The sequence below is a fragment of the Triticum dicoccoides genome, chromosome 3B (assembly GCF_002162155.2).
Source record: "Triticum dicoccoides isolate Atlit2015 ecotype Zavitan chromosome 3B, WEW_v2.0, whole genome shotgun sequence".
NCBI classification, from domain to species: Eukaryota; Viridiplantae; Streptophyta; class Magnoliopsida; order Poales; family Poaceae; genus Triticum; species Triticum dicoccoides.
The window spans coordinates 703,272,365-703,292,461 of NC_041385.1; the positions used below are offsets into that span (position 1 = coordinate 703,272,365).

General features: G+C 42.3%; 1 protein-coding gene across 1 annotated transcript in view; it reads left to right on the forward strand.

Moving 5' to 3' along the window:
* The first annotated feature begins 237 nt into the window (after nucleotides 1-237).
* Nucleotides 238-20,097, forward strand: part of LOC119279832 (U-box domain-containing protein 4-like) — a 25,853-nt gene continuing 5,993 nt past the window's right edge. Inside the window, exon 1 of the mRNA XM_037560932.1 lies at nucleotides 238-316. Within this exon, the coding sequence (XP_037416829.1) occupies nucleotides 238-316 (79 nt within the window). The remainder of the gene's footprint in view (nucleotides 317-20,097) is intronic.

Below are 20,097 nucleotides of genomic sequence, written 5' to 3' on the forward strand. Positions count from 1 at the left end.
GCCACAGCCTACAGATGGCGGAGAACGCGGCGCGGTCACGGACGCCGCACAATGTCCTCGAGTCCCGGCTGAAGGAGGCATCTGCCGGCGGGCTTGCTTGAGGAGCAGAAGGCCTCGTGTGAGTCCGCGCGGACTAGCGGCGAGAAGGCAACGAGCAGCGTCATGAGCACGCGCGAATGTGGCGTTGTAGTGGTGTAGGACGTGCGTCGCCTACGTGGCTGGCGCGAGCACCCTGGCATGCACGAGCATGCGCAGCTCCGACTCCTGGTCGTCGGGGACAAGGCGCTCCACCGTCCTATGACCGCTAGCTGCACAGGTACGCGACGGCGAATACCGCCCGGCAATGACGGTGCTGAGCATGCACATGACTCTGAACTGGACGATGATGTGGCAGTCAAACTGACGATGTGCAAGTTTTTAATCAAAACTATACCCACGTCGAACGGACACCGGCCGGATTTTTTTTTGAAACTATGATGATTTTTATAGCAAAAATTCGGAAACTATACGCCCTAATGCATAAAAATTAAAACTATGGCCCCGTCGGCCTTCTGTTGACCGAAGAGGGACTTTTTGGCCTACCGTTGGCCGAAGTGGGCTCTTGAGCGGCCGAAGAGCACTTTTCGGGTTCCCGTTGGCCGAAAAGTGTCAGGGGCACAAAACATAATTAAGATGGCGTCAAATGAAAAAGTTATCAACATGAAAAATCTTCGTCTCGTCGAAACGGTTGATTTTGATATAAAAATTGTCTTAATCCGACATCGTATGCAACCTGTAGAGTCAAAACAAGGTCAGGAGCAGAAGCTGCAGAGTTACTTCAGACAGACCGAATGGATGTCAGAAAATTTGTCACGAGACACCCGATGCACTCGGTGAGACCGTGTGGAATACAGAAGAGTACACAAGTTTGGTCACGTTCACTCGGTGAGACCGAACCAAACCACTCGGAGGCTCCGAAAAATCTCCAAAGATTTTTGGATAGAATTTTAGTTCTTTTATTGTACGGGAAGTCCAGCCGCCTCATAAATCGATGTGGACATTGTTCATCTGCACCGGGAAGACATATGCCGGCATTGAAGAAATGTCTCTGTTGCAATGGCAGGAATTGAGACGAAAACTTTCGACGGTGGCGTCATCCACCATAAAAGTAGAGGCAATGGTCACCTCTCATGCTCGTCACCATGCACCCTCGACGTCGGGGGTGATGCACACAAAAATGTCACCGTGTACCCTCGACGCTGGGGTGATGCACCGTAGCTCACGTCGAAGGAGACCCGGCCGAAAGCGCGGTACACAAACAGTCCTCCAGGTGCAGACAAACAATTTTTCGGATCAAAAATCCTAACTTTAACTCGGACAGGAATCTTTGGTAATTTTTCGGATCCATTCGGAGCCTCCGAGTGGTTTGGTTCGGTCTCACAGAGTGAGCGTGACCAAACTTGCGTACTCTTCTATATTCCACACGGTCTCACCGAGTGCACCGGGTGTTCCGTGACAAATTTTCTGACATCCATTCGGTCTGTTCGAAGTAACTCTGTAGCTTCTGTCCCTGACCTTGTTTTGGCTCTATAGGTTGCATACGACTTCGGATTAAGACGATTTTTATATCAAAATCAACCGTTTCGACGAGACGAAGATTTTTCATGTTGATAACTTTTTTATTTTAGGCTATCTTAATTACTTTTTGTGGCCCTGACACTTTTCGGCCAACAGAAAGCCGAAAAGTGCTCTTCGGCCAACGGGAAGCCGAAGATACTATCTTCGGCCCAGCTGGGTAATCTTCGGCCAACGGGAGGCTGAAGAGCCCACTTCGGCCAACGGTAGGCCGAAAAGTCTCTCTTCGGCCAACAGAAGGCCGACGGGGTCATAGTTTCGATTTTTATGCATTAGGCCGTATAGTTTTCGAATTTGCTATAAAAATCATCATAGTTTCCGAAAAAAATCCACCACCCGAGGCGGTATGATAGACTGAACTTGACTAAGGGCATATATAACGTTATCTAGTCAGCCGTCTGTAACACACGCTACGTGGGAAACAAAATGAGTGGGAGAGAGAGAAAGATAAAAATGGCCCGGGCTGTCCGTAGAAATAAAAACGGTCTATATCCTTGAAAAATTCTGGTTCCAGACGAACTTTTTAGCGTTGTACCAGTGCGTCGCTTATCGTGGGCAGTTAGATCGATCCCGTGCTCCAAAAATTGATTCCCTTTTTCCCGCGAGCCTCAAAACAGATCAGGTCCTACGCAAACACATGTCCACAAGGATATCATCTCAGTTGATTAATAACATAATTTACATGACGTTGAAGAGTTACGGACGGCCAAACAGTCACTCCATTGTAGCGTGCAGTCTACGCTATAATCTATAACTGACATGGACAAATGCTACCGACGGTGTCCGACTGAACCAATGCACATGCCCTAAGGGCATTTCTGACCGACCCTTTATGCGGTCATAGTATAATTTCGTTTTTTGCTCCTCTATATCACACCTAGCCGATTCCTTATCCTGTTTACTGAAGTAAAGAGTTTAGTCCATCCCTTATCCCACGAGTATATTTGCTCTGGCTCGAGATGGTCGAGTAAAATTTCCTCTTCCTCTCTTCGCCTCCTCTTCTCCCCCTCCCCCGCCGCCGGCCGTCCCCCGCCCTCCCCATCTCCTCCCAATGGCCGGACGCGGTTGCCAAAGGTCCCCGCCGCGGATCCGCGGCACGGATCCGGTTCGCGTATTTCCCGGAGCTCCCTCCACCGCGGCCGCCGACGGGGACGTACCTCGACGTCCGGCGACGCTCATGGGGGACGTAGGTAGCGGAGATCGCCGTCCGGCAACGAGTGTTGTATTGCTGCTCACCGGTGATGCAATACAAATCAGTTGTTGCTAGCTCTAGGAGCGAACCTGGCCCAACTCTGCCAGGTAGGTTTTGTGATGCGTTAACAGTAGCAAAATGGCACTATGCCACATTCTGCAAAATGAAATTTTCTCCAAGGAAGTTCCTTCTTTGTGATTGCGCCAACTGTTTTTTCCAAGAGAAAAGAAGTGACATGTCTCTCTTGTCGATGGTCTATATCATCTCACTCAGGAGACGTACAGACGGATGAATGCAACCATGTGTCGTTGTTCAGAGTGGATGCTAGAGTGATGCACCCAGGAATTCAAGAGAAAATGGTGCTTTAAGTTTCTTGGGGGGAAATGCACAGTTTGCCATCTATGCGGAAACGACAAATTTGGAGCAACGTAATTCATATTAGCACATGTATTTATTTTTTCTGAAAGCACTTGAAAACATGGAAGAGTGTCAGTTAAGAAGATGGATCAACAACTCACTCAAGATGGATAATAATATAGTAAGATATCTCACATGCTTGCGGGATATGTGTTCAAGTCGTGGGTAATGAATGACATGCCAACCCTCCTCGTGCATATATAGATGGCAGCACAAGCGCCATCGTTCATTCACACACACACAACACTCGTCAAACTTTTGACGACATGTAAAATTTTCTAGATTAGCATGAGGTCTGTAGGTCGACACCGAAAACAAAAATGGACGAGAAACACATAGGACTGTGAGGTGTCAGGAAAAAATCATGTAGTTGCAGGAGTTTTCGTGGAGCTAGGAAGCTTGAAATTTTGGGGAGGTCCGTAAGAAGACATACCAGTCGTCATTATCCATCTACAGGAGACCCGAATGAAACAACTTAGCGAGCAAGTTGAGATCGAGGAGCACACTAATTGTGGTCATGTACTTTAAAAGAGATCAGAAGGAAGCTCTAAAGTTACTCTTACTTCATTTTGTTCTGTAGAAACTAGAACTAAAAAGTTTGCTCGATACAACTAATGCTACCTTGCCTATTTCCGTATTAGCTTCTTTCTTAGCATAATAAGTTTTTTTGGAAAAGGAGGATAACCCTTGGCCTCTGCATCAGCATGATGCATACATCCATATTATTAAAAACGAAATAAAGTGCAATCAAGTCTGTAATTCAGTACAGCTCGCAAAAGGAGCAAAAAACAGTCTCAAAACTGAAACAAACAGCAAGCCACAACCGGCAAATCATAGGACTCAGTGACTAAACACCTATCCTATTAGTGGACCGTCATCCAAACCGGTTGAAGATATCCCGTGCTACCGTCTCCCGCTGGTTGCACCCAGTAACCAAAAGCTCCCTGCAGTCCGTATGAGTGAGTAACGATCACATACGGATCCAAGCAGTAGCTCAGAAGATGGCCTGCAAAAAATTATAAAGTTTTTTCTATTAAAGATCGTATCATTTCTGCAGTTCCATATAGGCCAGAGTAATGTGCATATTCCTATCCGAATACGTGCCGCAGTAATTGGCTCCACACCAGGAAGCCATGTCCCAAACAACATTGCAATGCAGTAGGAGGGTTAATGTTAAAGGCTATATGAATCGAGTGCCATAGGATCTTGGCTAGGAGACAATCAAGGAAGAGATGTTGTATTGTCTCATTCTGGGCACAAAAATAACATCGAGGACTGCCGACCCATCTTCGCTTCAGAAGATTATCCTTAGTGAGAATCACTTCCTTGTGTACAAACCACATGAAAATCTTGATTCTCGGCGGCAATTTAATTTTCCATATATTGTTTGATCTCGGGATTGAGCCAGAATTAATTAAATCCAAGTACATAGTTTTCACCATAAACGCACCATTCTGAGTTAACTTCCATTGAAATACGTCTGGCTTGTCTGAAAGTTGAACATCCATCAACCTTCGCACCAAATGCAACCGGGAGGTCCAACGTTCCCCCACAAGGGATCTCCTGAATTGAATATTCAGCGGAGACGATTGTAATACTGTAGCAATATAAGCATCCTTACGTTGCACAATATTATATAACGTGGGATACTGAAGAGCTAAAGGCACCTCCCCTAGTCAAGTATCCTCCTAGAATCTGGTAGTTCTACCGTCTCCGACAATGAATTTCACTCTGCCAGGGGAGGCGAGTTGGTGCATTGCCAGGAAACCCGCTACGTTTGCTCGACACCGAAAGACCAATTACGGGACAAAACCTGACAACACAGATAGTTATACGGTAAACAAGCAACCTAACATCAAGGCATACCAACGCACAACAAAGGAGTTCCAGGCTACCAAGACAAAATCGCACAACTCTCAAATGCGAATGAAACTATCTACCAAAATATTAGACGCGCATAAGCACATTAACAGCCAATCACATCCCAGAAGCACGGTCCAACCCCAGCGCAACAACTGGAGGTCCCAACTGTCGAGCAAGCATTGTAGCCTCCCTCATTAGCACTCGAACACCACCTTGGAACACATCCTTGTACACGCCCTTGAGCAGCCTTGCCCAATACATCATGAAAGAGCAAACGGTGAAGATTGCCTCTACAGGAGAAGACATAGTATGTTGTTCAAAGGTTATTTTGTTTCTCAGAGTCCAGATCCCCCGGAAAACAGCAGTCACAGACATCTTATAATATTTGTGCCCCCCAGGAAGAAAAGCATATAGCCAAGCAAAACTTTGCCACAAGTTTCTTGGACAACTTTCGGTACCTATCCCTCTACCAATAGTACCCCAGATAGATTTAGCAATCCCACAGCCAGAAAACAAGTGTTGAGCATCCTCGACAACATTGCAAAAAGAACACAGATGGTTACACCCAGCCATTTCCTGCTTTTTAGATTACCTCGAGTTAAATAGCATTTCTAAAAAATAGCCACATACGGATTTTGATTTTATGAGGGATGGGACTTTTCTAGATCCACCCATATTATGAGCACCAACCAAAGGTTTTTCCAACAGCTTGTAAATAGATTTAGTCGTAAACTTGCCCAATTTATTCAGGCTCTAGGACACACTTTTAGAAGAATTGTTCAATGTCAAAGCTCTAGCACGGAGCATGATCCTATTCAACTGGTCAGCAAGGTCAAGTGTAAGTCGTCACCTAAAGCTCAGGGAGCAATTATCGCAACAAGCGGGCAACTATACATTCTTGGTTGTTACAAATAAAAAAAAGAACATGGTATTCATCCTTCAGGATGCTTGAGCCCAGCCAGGGCTCAAACCAAAGCCTGAACAAATTACCACCGTTAAGGATCAGTTTCTGACCTTACATGTAGATAGGTTTTACCTTCAAGATAAATTTCCAACATGGAGAATCTAATAATCGAGCTTTGACTGTGGCAACAGTGTGATTACGAAAATGTTTAGCATGAACAATTTGCTGCCACAACCGGTCCTGGGTGTCCAACTTCCACCACCACTTTCTAAGGAGGCTACTGTTTTTTTATAGCCAAAACACCCAGGTCCCCCTTTCATTTTAGAATGACAAATCACATCCCATTTGACCATATGTATCCTTTTTTAAGCCTTCCATCTTGCCAAAAGAAACTACGTCTAGGTTTCTCAAGCTTCTTCATGGTAGTTTTATTTAACAAGAACATAGACATGATAAACGAAGGGATACCAGACAAACTAGATTTTACTAGAATAAGCCTATCTCCAGATGAAGCTGCCCCCTTCCAGGCATCCACTCTTTTAAGTTTTAACCATCTTGCTCATAAGAAATTCCCACTCAATAATTTTTAAAGCAGCAAAGCTAACTGGCAGTCCAAGGTATTTCGTAAGAAAAGTGGAAACAACAAAACCAAAATGGTCAGAATAAAAACTAGCTACACCATTATCAGCACTCACCATAAAATTTTCACTTTTCAAGTAATTGATGTGAAGCCCCAACATCATTTCGAAAAGACAAAGTAGCAACTTAAGATTGACAACTTTTGCACAATCATGAGACAAACATCACCGTGTCATCAACATATTGTAATACAATAACCTACTTATCAATCAAATCACGCACCATACCAACCACTAAGCCATTTTTTGTGCTTGCAAAACCATTTTGGTCAAGCATTCAGCAGCCATGTTAAAAAGAAAATGAGATAGGGGGTCCCTTGTCAGACCCCCTTAGCACTTTGGAAATAGGGGCCAACTTGATCATTAATCTTGATCGAAACTGTGCCATTGTAAATAAATTGTTTAATCCACAAATACCAATTATCATTAAAACCGTGAACCTTATGGCAAACAAGTAATAAATCCCAATTGACCTTATCGTAGATTTTTCAAATGTCTAGCTTAAGTACCTCCCCTCCTACTTCTTAACATATGCATGATGGATAATTTCATGTAAGCAAAGAATCCCATCAACAATGTTACGATTCTTAGTAAAGGCATTTTTGTGGACTAAAGAACTTAGGGACAAAAGGGTAAGTCCTAATATCTAGGTTTTGGTGATCCACTTATACATGCATCTAAGCAAGCAGATAGGCCTACATTGTTGAATGGACTTGGCTTCACAGCATCTGGACATCCAACTTTCCCCAAAAATTTCATCAAAGATATGCATACATCGCTCTTAATAAAATCCCAACAACATTGAAAGAATTCAATGGGAATATTATTTGGTACAGGGGCTCTATTGATATCCATAGAAAAAAGAGAGCATGTTTAATCTCTTCCTCAAAAAGGCCCTAGTAAGACCAGCATTATCATTAAGAGACATTTTTTAAGACTCGTCCCACAAATCTGGGTCAATGGAAAACATATTGCCCGGAGCAGGAGCAAACACATCTTTGTAGTAATCAGTAACAAGTTTTATGATATTGTCAGTACCTTCCACTATCATCCCATTATTGTTAAGAGAATAAATGATATTTTCCTCATGTAACCATTGGCAACTCTATGATAAAAGACAGTTTTATTATCACCTTTTAAAAGCCATCTCTCATTGGAATACTGCAGCCACTGAACCTCTTCCTCAACATATAGGTTCGCATCTAAAGAGTCAATTCCTCCAAGCTTTTTAACACTAAAAGATCTTGGAGCTCACACTTCCTCTTCTTATGATGGCCAAAAATGTTACGCCCCACCCTTTAAAGTATTTTTAAAATCTCTTGAGTTTGATATTCAAAATATCTATAAGATTTGAACTAGCAACTTTCCGACTCCAAATCTTCTAGATAGTACGAAGGAAGTTCTCATGCTTTTAACTAGGAAACATCGAATCTAAAGTCTCTTGGTTTCTTGTTACTAAGCCGAGTCCACAATCCAAAACTAAAGGCTTGTGATCAGAAAGATCTCTAACCAATTTAGTAAGATGAACCATATGAAAAAGGTCCTCCTAGGAAGAAGACATAAGAACCCTATCCAACTTCTCTAAAGTGTGATCTTGGTAATTATTGAACCAAGTATACATTCTCCCCACCACGTGCACCTCCCTAAGGTTGTGGGTATGGATAATATAATTGAACATATCAAAAACATGGGACGGAGCCACAGGCTTATTTTTCATATTACAAATCTAATTATATTAAAATCCCCACCTATCAAATAGGGACAAGACAAGCTACTAAAAAAGAGTCCAATTCAACCAGGAATTCCATCTTTCACTCTTCATGTGAAGGACCATATACTACAATCAAAGCAATATCTCAATTGAGGATCATGTGGTGAAGATAAACCTTAATAAAACTCTTACCACATTCCACACTAGAAATATTAAAGGTGGAAACCTTTGTCCCACACAAATGTTGATTTTCCAACTGAAGAATCTAGTCCCAATGAAAAATTTACGAACGTACAACTTTCTAAAAAAGGCAGAGGATTATTTGCTTTTCATAGTTTCTTGTAATCCTAAAAAGTCCAATTCAAGGGAATGAAAGAAAAACAAGAAATACAAGAGGCCATGCCTTTCTTCCCAACCCCTCCATAGTTCCAAATCAGACATTTCATTTTAATGTATCAGGCACTCTTCTCAGCATGCCAGTTCTGCTAGGAGGTAGTGTAGAACTGACATTAGATTTTTGACTTCTAGTCATAGGTCTAGAAACCAAACTCGGAGACAACAAAAATTTATCCCTAGAAGTTATCCTCTTATTTATTTTTCCACAACTATAAATGGATCCACCACTGATTCTTTAGTCCCATCCCAAGTTAAAAATAAATGTATTACCTCTCCATTAGATGCATTCTTTTTTAGTTTCTCACTAATAGAAGTGTAACTCTTTGTTCCTAAATTATTTCTAGAAGCTTCCACCTCTCTAATGATATTAATGGACTCAAAATCTTTATTAGGAATAATCACACCCATAAGAGAAACTCGAGAATAATATCCTTGCAGAAAGCGCAAAGAAAGAATTAGAAGATTGAGATGGGATAGTCACTTCCAGATTCCTTCTCCTAGAGAGTTCAGAGGCCATTTCTTGAACCCCTCATCATTTTAGCAGCAACATTGTGTCCACCAACATTACCAGGTTCAGTAACCCAATCAGATTCCCCTGGAGCATCATCAAGAGGAGTACTAATAGAAGGTTCAGCAGTATACACCTTACCTTTGCTCGTAACACCATCAAAAGAACTACAAACTTCAGTAACCGCATGAAGAGTCTGCCATTCAGTGTAGCTTAGATGCACTTTTGGTGGGTCCCAAGTTTAGGTTCACCTCATCAGCAATTCACACAAGAAACTGAAAGAAATATGCCCTAGAGGCAATAATAAAGTTATTATTTATTTCCTTATATCATGATAAATGTTTATTATTCATGCTAGAATTGTATTAACCGGAAACATAATACATGTGTGAATACATACACAAACATAGTGTCACTAGTATGCCTCTACTTGACTAGCTTGTTGATCAAAGATGGTTATGTTTCCTAGCCATAGACATGTGTTGTTATTTGATTAACGGGAGCACATCATTAGGAGAATGATGTGATTGACATGACCCATTCCGTTAGCCTAGCACTTGATCGTTTAGTATATTGCTATTGCTTTCTTCATGACTTATACATGTTCCTGTAACTATGAGAATTATGCAACTCCCGTTTACCGGAGGAACACTTTGGGTACTACCAAACGTCACAACGTAACTGGGTGATTATAAAGGAGTACTACAGGTGTCTCCGAAGGTACATGTTGAGTTGGCGTATTTCGAGATTAGGTTTTGTCACTCCGATTATCGGAGAGGTATCTCTGGGCCCTCTCGGTAATGCACATCACTATAAGCCTTGCAAGCAATGTGACCAAATGAGTTGGTTACGAAATGATGCATTACGGAACGAGTAAAGAGACTTGCCAGTAACGAGATTGAACTAGGTATTGGATACCGACGATCAAATCTCGGGCAAGTAACATACCGATGACAAAGGGAACAACGTATGTTGTTATGCGGTTTGACCGATAAAGATCTTCGTAGAATATGTAGGAACCAATATGGGCATCCAGGTTCCGCTATTGGTTATTGACCGAGAATAGTTCTAGGTCATGTCTACATAGTTCTCGAACCCGTAGGGTCTGCACGCTTAACGTTACGATGACAGTTATATTATGAGTTTATGAGTTTTGATGTACCGAAGGAGTTCGGAGTCCCGGATGAGATCGGGGACATGACGAGGAGTCTCGAAATGGCCGAGACGTAAATATCGATATATTGGACGACTATATTCAGAGTTCGGAAAGGTTCCGAGTGATTCGGGTATTTTTCGGAGTACCGGAGAGTTACGGGAATTCGCCGGGGAGTATATGGGCCTTATTGGGCCATACGGGAATAGAGGAGAGAGGCCAAAAGGAAGGAGGCCTGCGCCCCCCCTCTGGTCCGAATTGGACAAGGGGCGCAGCCCCCCTTTCCTTCTTCCTCTCCCCCTCTTTCCCCTTCTCCTACTCCAACAAGGGAGGTGGAATCCTACTAGGACTAGGGAGTCCTAGTAGGACTCCACACTTGGCGCGCCCCCTCCTAGGGCCGGCCTCCTCCCCCCTCCCTCCTTTATATACGGGGGCAGGGGGGCACCCCATGACACACAAGTTGATCTACGGATCGTTCCTTAGCCGTGTGCGGTGCCCCCCTCCACCATATTCCACCTCGGTCATATCGTCGTGGAGTTTAGGCGAAGCCCTGCGCCGGTAGAGCATCATCATCTTCACCACGCCGTCGTGCTGACGGAACTCATCCCCGACACTTTGCTGGATCGGAGTCCGGGGATCGCCATCGAGCTGAACGTGTGCTGAACTCGGAGGTGCCGTATGTTCGGTACTTGGATCGGTCGGATCGTGAAGACGTACGACTACATCAACCGCGTTGTCATAACGCTTCCGCTTACGGTCTACGAGGGTACGTGGATATTACTCTCCCCTCTTGTTGCTATGCCATCACCATGATCTTGCGTGTGCGTAGGAAATTTTTGAAATTACTATGTTCCCCAACAGTGATATCAGAGCCTAGGTTTTATGCGTTGATGTTATATGCACGAGTAGAACACAAGTGAGTTGTGGGCGATACAAGTCATACTGCTTACCAGCATGTCATACTTTGGTTCGGCGGTATTGTTGGATGAAGCGGCCCGGACCGATATTACGCGTACGCTTACGCGAGACTGGTTTTACCGCCGTGCTTTGCACATAGGTGACTAACGGGTGTCAGTTTCTTCAACTTTAGTTGAACCGAGTGTGGCTACGCCCGGTCCTTGAGAAGGTTAAAACAGCACCAACTTGACGAACTATTGTTGTGGTTTTGATGCGTAGGTAAGAACGGTTCTTGCTAAGCCCGTAGCAGCCACGTAAAATTTGCAACAACAAAGTAGAGGACGTCTAACTTGTTTTTGCAGGGCATGTTGTGATGTGATATGGTCAAGATGTGATGAGATATAAGTTGTTGTATGAGATGATCATGTTTTGTTGAAGTTATCGGCAACTGGCAGAAGCCCTATGGTTGTCTCTTTGTTGCATAAGATGCAAGTGCCAAATAATTGCTTTACTTTATCGCTATGCGATAGCAATAGTTGCAAGAGCAATAGTTGGCGAGACGACCATGTGACGACACATTGATATAGATCAAGATGATGAAGATCATGGTGTTGTGCCGATAACAATAGAGATCATGGCAGTACTTTGGAGATGGAGATCAAAGGCGCAAGATGATCATGGCCATATCATGTCACATATTTTGATTGCATATGATGTTTATCTGTTATACATCTTATTATGTTTTGTTTGACGGTATATTTTTAAGATGATCTCTCACTAATTATCAAGAAGTGTTCTCCCTGAGTATGCACCGTTGCGAAAGTTCTTCGTGCTGAGACACCACGTGATGATCGGGTGTGATAGGCTCTACGTTCAAATACAACGGGTGCAAAACAGTTGCACACGCGGAATACTCGGGTTAAACTTGACGAGCCTAGCATATACAGATATGGCCTCGAAACACGGAGACCGAAAGGTCGAGCGTGAATCATATAGTAGATATGATCAACATAGTGATGTTCACCATTGAAACTACTCCATCTCACGTGATGATCGGACATGGTTTAGTTGATTTGGATCACGTGATCACTTAGATGACTAGAGAGATGTCTGTCTAAGTGGGAGTTCTTAAGTAATATGATTAATTGAACTTAAATTTATCATGAACTTAGTCCTGGTAGTATTTTGCAAATTATGTTGTAGATCAATAGCTTGCGTTGTTGCTTTCATATGTTTATTTTGATATGTTCCTAGAGAAAATTGTGTTGAAAGATGTTAGTAGCAATGATGCGGATTGGATCCGTGATCTGAGGTTTATCCTCATTGCTGCACAGAAGAATTATGTCCTTAATGCACCGCTAGGTGACAGACCTATTGCAGGAGCAGATGCAGACGTTATGAACGTTTGGCTGGCTCAATATGATGACTATTTGATAGTTAAGTGCACCATGCTTAATGGCTTAGAATTGACACTTCAAAGACGTTTTGAAGGTCATGGACCATATGAGATGTTCCAGGAGTTGAAGTTAATATTTCAAGCAAATACCCGAGTTGAGAGATATGAAGTCCCCAACAAGTTCTATAGCTAAAAGATGGAGGAGAACTGCTCAACTAGTGAGCAAGTGCTTAGATTGTCTGAGTACTACAATCGCTTGAATCAAGTGGGAGTTAATCTTCCAGATAAGATAGTGATTGATAAATTTCTCTAGTCACCATCACCAAGTTAGTAGAACTTCGTGACGAACTATAATATGCAAGGGATGATGAAAACAATTCCCAAGCTCTTCGCGATGCAAAAATCGGTGAAGGTAGAAATCAAAGAAAAACATCAAAGTGTTGATGGTGGACAAGATCACTAATTTCAAGAAAAAGGGCAAAGGGAAGAAGGGGAACTTCAAGAAGAACAGCAAGCAAGTTGCTGCTCAAGTGAAGAAGCCCAAGTCTGGACCTAAGCCTAAGACTAAGTGATTCTACTGCAAAGGGACTGGTCACTGGAAGTGGAACTACCCCAAGTATTTGGCGGATAAGAAGGATGGCAAAAGTGAACAAAGGTATATTGGATATACATGTTATTGATGTGTACTTTACTAGTGTTTATAGCAACCCCTCGGCATTTTGATATTGGTTCAGTTGCTAAGAGTAGTAACTCGAAACGGGAGTTGCAGAATAAACAGAAAATAGTAAAAAGGCGAGGTGACAATGAGTGTTGGAAGTAGTTCCAAGATTGATATGATCATCATCGCACACTCCCTATACTTTCGGGATTAGTGTTAAACCTAAATAAATGTTATTTGGCATTTGCGTTGAGCATGAACATGATTTGATCGTGTTTATTGTGACACGGTTATTCATTTAAAGTTAGAGAATAATTGTTATTCTATTTACATGAATAAGACCTTCGATGGTTATACACCCAATGAAAATAGTTTGTTGGATCTCGATCATAGTGATACACATATTCATAATATTGATGCCAAAAGATGCAAAGTTAATAATGATAGTGCAACTTATTTGTGGCACTGCCGTTTGGGTCATATCGGTGTAAAGCGCATGAAGAAACTCCATAAAGATGGATTTTTAGAATCACTTGGTTATGAATCATTTGATGCTTGCGAACCGTGCCTTTTGGGTAAGATGACTAAAACTCCGTTCTCCGGAACAATGGAACAAGCTACTGACTTATTGGAAATAATACATACCGATGTATGCGATCCAATGAGTGTTGATGCTCGTGGCAAGTATCGTTATTTTCTGACCTTCACAAAATGATTTGAGCAGATATGGGTATATCTACTTGATGAAACATAAGTCCGAAAAAAAGTTCAAAGAATTTCAGAGTGAAGTGGAAAAATCATCATAACAAGAAAATAAAGTTTCTATAATCTGATCGCGGAGACGAATATTTGAGTTACGAGTGTGGTCTTCAATTAAAACAATGTGGAATAGTTTCACAGCTCACGCCACCTGGAACACCACAACGTTATGGTGTGTCCGAATGTCGTAACCGCACTTTATTGGATATGGTGCGATCTATGATGTCTCTTATCGGTTTTACCACTATCGTTTTGGGGTTGTGCATTAGAGACAGTTGCATTCACGTTTAAAAAGGGCACCATCTAAATCCATTGAGACGACACCGTATGAACTATGGTTTAGCAGTAAACCTAAGCTGTCGTTTCTTAAAGTTTGGTGTTGCGATGCTTATATGAAAAAGGTTTTCAACCTGATAAGCTCGAACCCAAATCGGAGAAGTGCGTCTTCATAGAATACCCAAAAGAAACTGTTGGGTACACCTTCTATCACAGATCCGAAGGCAAAACATCCGTTGCTAAGAATGGATCCTTTCTAGAGAAGGAGTTTCTCTCGAAAGAAGTGAGTGGGAGGGAAGTAGAACTTGATGAGGTAATTGTACCTTCTCCCTTATTGGAAAGTAGTTCATCACAGAAATCAGTTCCTGTAATTCCTACACCAATTAGTGAGGAAGCTAATGATGATGATCATGAAGCTTCAGATCAAGTTACTACCGAACCTCGTAGGTCTTCCAGAATAAGATCCGCACCAAAGTTGTACGGTAATCCTGTTCTAGAAGTCATGTTACTAGACCATGATGAACCTACGAACTATGAGGAAGCGATGATGAGCCCAGATTCCGCGAAATGGCTTGAGGCCATAAAATCTGAGATATGATCCATGTATGATAACAAAGTATGGACTTTGATTGACTTGCTCGATAATCAGCAAGCCATGTTAAATAAATGGATCTTCAAGAGGAAGACGGACACTGATAGTAGTGTTACTATCTACAAAGCTCGACTTGTTGCAAAAGGTTTTCGACAAGTTCAAGGTGTTGAATATGATGAGATTTTCTCACTCGTAACGATGCTTAAGTCTGTCCGAATCATGTTAGCAATTGCCACATTTTATGAAATCTGGCAAATGGATGTCAAAACTGCATTCCTTAATGGATTTATTAAAGAAGAGTTGCATATGATGCAACCAGAAGGTTTTGTCAATCGTAAAGATGCTAACAAAGTGTGCAAGCTCCAGCAATCCATCAATGGACTGGTGCAAGCATCTCGGAGTTGGAATATATGCTTTGATGAGTTGATCAAAGCATATGGTTTTATACAGACTTTTGGAAAGGCCTGTATTTACAAGAAAGTGAGTGGGAGCTCTGTAGCATTTCTGATATTATATGTGCAAGACATATTGTTGATTGGAAATGATATAGAATTTCTGGATAGCATAAAAGGATACTTGAATAAAAAGTTTTTCAATGAAATACCTCGGTGAAGCTGCTCACTCTGTGCATTTTAAAACCGAACCGAAAAACCATACCGAAAATAAACCGAACCGAACCGATTTTTTTTGTTTTTATGGTTTCTGGTTTCGGTATGGTATGAACTTTTCATACCGATTTGAACTTTGGTTTTTATGGTATATACCGAAAAACCGAATGGTTAACCGAATAAACCGAAGTAAAAGATAAATTTATATTTCTTGAGATGAACAACCGTACAAGTTGTCATTTTTCTTGTACATGAGTCAAATTCACTACTAAGCACCAACATTTTTCTTGTAACATTGTCATTTTTCTCTTTTTAAAATGCTAAGCACGTCCATAACCATCAACAGATGAATCAATGCATGCATATATACTTATATATATAGTCATATACTATTTGTGTAAAATAGAATGTGTTTTGAGTCATAAATTTGCAAATTATTATTACGTCATTTTCAAATTCGCGTCAACTTTGGTTTTTATGGTATATACCGAAACCATACCGAAATAATTTGGTATATACCGAAACCGAACCGTATTTTAATTTCATACCGTATTTACCGAAGTATTAATACCGTACATACCGAAAAACCGTATAAACCGAACCATGTAAACCGAATAAACCGAATGCACAGGGCTAGAAGCTGCTTACATATTGAGCATCAAGATCTATTGAGATAGATCAAGACGCTTGATAAGTTTTTCAATGAGTACATACCTTGATAAATTTTTGAAATAGTTCAAAATAGAATAGTCAAAGAAGGAGTTCTTGCCTGTGATGCAAAGGTGTGAAGTTGAGTAAGACTCAAGACCCGACCATGGCAGAAAATAGAAAAGAGAATGAAAGTCATTCCCTATGCCTCAGTCATAGGTTCTATAAAGTATGATATGCTATGTACTAGACCTATTGTATACCTTGTTCTGTATTTGGTAAGGGAATACAGTAGTGATCTAGGAGTAGATCACTGGACATTGGTCAAGAATATCCTTAGTAAGGACTAAGGAAATATTTCTCGATTATGGAGGTGATAAAAGAGCCCATCATAAAGAGTTACATTGGTGCAATCTTTTAGACAGATCCAGATGACTATAAGTCTCAATCTGGATACATATTGAAAGTGGGAGCAATTAGCTATAGTAGCTCCGTGCAGAGCATTGTAGACATAGAATATTTGCAAAATACATGCGGCTCTGAATGTGACAGAACCGTTGACTAAGCTTCTCTCACGAGCAAAACATGATCATACCTTTGTACTCTTTGGGTGTTAATCACATAGCAATGTGAACTAGATTATTGACTCTAGTAAACCCTTTGGGTTTTTTTGGTCACATGAAGATGTGAACTATGGGTATTAATCACATACAGATGTGAATATTGGTGTTAAATCACATGGTGATGTGAACTAGATTATTGACTCTAGTGCAAGTGGGAGACTGAAGGAAATATGCCCTAGAGGCAATAATAAAGTTATTATTTATTTTCTTATATCATGATAAATGTTTATTATTCATGCTAGAATTGTATTAACCGGAAACATAATACATGTGTGAATACATAGACAAACATAGTGTCACTAGTATGTCTCTACTTGACTAGCTTGTTGATCAAAGATGGTTATGTTTCCTAACCATAGACATGTGTTGTTATTTGATTAACGGGATCACATCGTTAGGAGAATGATGTGATTGACATGACCCATTCCGTTAGCCTAGCACTTGATCGTTTAGTATATTGCTATTGCTTTCTTCATGACTTATACATGTTCCTGTAACTATGAGAATTATGCAACTCCCGTTTACCGGAGGAACACTTTGGGTACTACCAAACGTCACAACGTAACTGCGTGATTATAAAGGAGTACTACAGGTGTCTCCGAAGGTACATGTTGAGTTGGCGTATTTCGAGATTAGGTTTTGTCACTCCGATTGTCGGAGAGGTATCTCTGGGCCCTCTCGGTAATGCACATCACTATAAGCCTTGCAAGCAATGTGACCAAATGAGTTGGTTACGAAATGATGCATTACGGAACGAGTAAAGAGACTTGCCAGTAACGAGATTGAACTAGGTATTGGATACCGACGATCAAATCTCGGGCAAGTAACATACCGATGACAAAGGAAACAACGTATGTTGTTATGCGGTTTGACCGATAAAGATCTTCGTAGAATATGTAGGAACTAATATGGGCATCCAGGTTCCGCTATTGGTTATTGACCAAGAATAGTTCTAGGTCATGTCTACATAGTTCTCGAACCCGTAGGGTCCGCACGCTTAACGTTACGATGACAGTTATATTATGAGTTTATGAGTTTTGATGTACCGAAGCAGTTCGGAGTCCTGGATGAGATCGGGGACATGACGAGGAGTCTCGAAATGGTCGAGACGTAAAGATCGATATATTGGACGACTATATTCGGAGTTCGGAAAGGTTCCGAGTGATTCGGGTATTTTTCGGAGTACCGGAGAGTTACGGGAATTCGCCGGGGAGTATATGGGCCTTATTGGGCCATACGGGAATAGAGGAGAGAGGCCAAAAGGAAGGAGGCCTGCGCCCCCCCCTCTGGTCCGAATTGGACAAGGGGCGCAGCCCCCCTTTCCTTCTTCCTCTCCCCCTCTTTCCCCTTCTCCTACTCCAACAAGGGAGGTGGAATCCTACTAGGACTAGGGAGTCCTAGTAGGACTCCACACTTGGCGCGCCCCCTCCTAGGGCCGGCCTCCTCCCCCCTCCCTCCTTTATATACGGGGGCAGGGGGGCACCCCATGACACACAAGTTGATCTACGGATCGTTCCTTAGCCGTGTGCGGTGCCCCCCTCCACCATATTCCACCTCGGTCATATCGTCGCGGAGTTTAGGCGAAGCCCTGCGCCGGTAGAGCATCATCATCGTCACCACGCCATAGTGCTGACGGAACTCATCCCCGACACTTTGCTGGATCGGAGTCCGGGGATCGTCATCGAGCTGAACGTGTGCTGAACTCGGAGGTGCCGTACGTTCGGTACTTGGATCGGTCGGATCGTGAAGACGTACGACTACATCAACCGCGTTGTCATAATGCTTCCGCTTACGGTATACGAGGGTACGTGGACATTACTCTCCCCTCTGTTGCTATGGCATCACCATGATCTTGCGTGTGCGTAGGAAATTTTTGAAATTACTATGTTCCCCAACAGAAACCATGCATTTTTAGGGGGGAGGGCACTTTTCTATACAACGTTTTCATGCATTTTATGGCATAAATGAGTAGCGGGAGCAGATACATAGGTTCCACATCTGCATTAGCCAGAGATTGCAGCTTGTCTGGCAGCGCGGGGTCCATATGTCTCACAAGAAGAGCAGCACAAATCCCCAACATTATCTTGTCACCAATACCACAACTCCACTGGAATAAAACGCCACATTTGGCAACATTCTCTCTCGACATTTTCTCAATCAGAAGTTCATCCTCTCCACTGGCACAATCTTCAAAAGAAACCTCATCAAGTATAGATAGAGGATTAATACATATCTGCATCCCTCTCACATTAACAGATTGAGAGCCCCCAATCATAGAACAATTAGCAGCAGAACTAGCAGGTGGAGTATTAGAATTCTCAGTTCTCATCCTTTTAGCAGAAGAATTCCTCTCTGGCCAGTGGATATAGCCACTTTCTCTTTGTTAGGAGGTCCCACCACAATCTTCTCCACATAAAGAAGAAAACATAAAAATCATCACCTAAAAGCCCCTCAGCAGAAGGAGCAATCTTCTCCACATTAACACAACCCAGAAGAATTCAAGGATATTCAAGTTTGAACATTGTGGCATTATCTATTTCCAAGGTGACCCCACTAAAGAACCAACTTATGCAATGTTAGCAGGGCATCTTTTAGCAATTGGTATGTTTCTAACCTAACCCATGCTTTCTGTAATGGAGCTTTAGCTCCCACGTTAGGAGTCCTGGGAAACAAATTCAGCACAACGCTACCATCCATCATTTCTATGTGTTTTCCATAGTAACTAGACTTCTCAACCTCCGAGTGATGAGCAAATCTAATAATGTACCAAGCAGGACTAATAGCACGAGCAGTACACCTCAGGTAGTATGAAAGAACAAATTGAACTCATCTTTAAGATTTTTAGCAGTAGTTTCCTCCTCCAACACAATAATAACCACATCGCTAGCATGTTCCTTAGACTGATTACCTCCCGACTAGCATGAGGAAAATAAAATAAAAATCTTGACGAGAACAACACGAGGATTGGACGATTTGGTGCCGTTAAGCACCTCGTGGATGTTGAGACGTGTGCAACTCGTATCATTTAATTGGACTTGTGTCAATCGTGTTATGTAATCGGCCTATGTCGAGAAATTTTGATTTCTTGATGCTTTTCTCTTCACGTCAATAAAAAAACTGCCCCCGCATGGGCAACACGGGAGGTAACTCCGAACCTATTCGTCGGTCCTCTCCTCCCCTCCCCCCTTGTCGTTGCATGGTCGACGACAGCAACGGGTTCCTGCTCGTGGTTGTGTGGTGACCC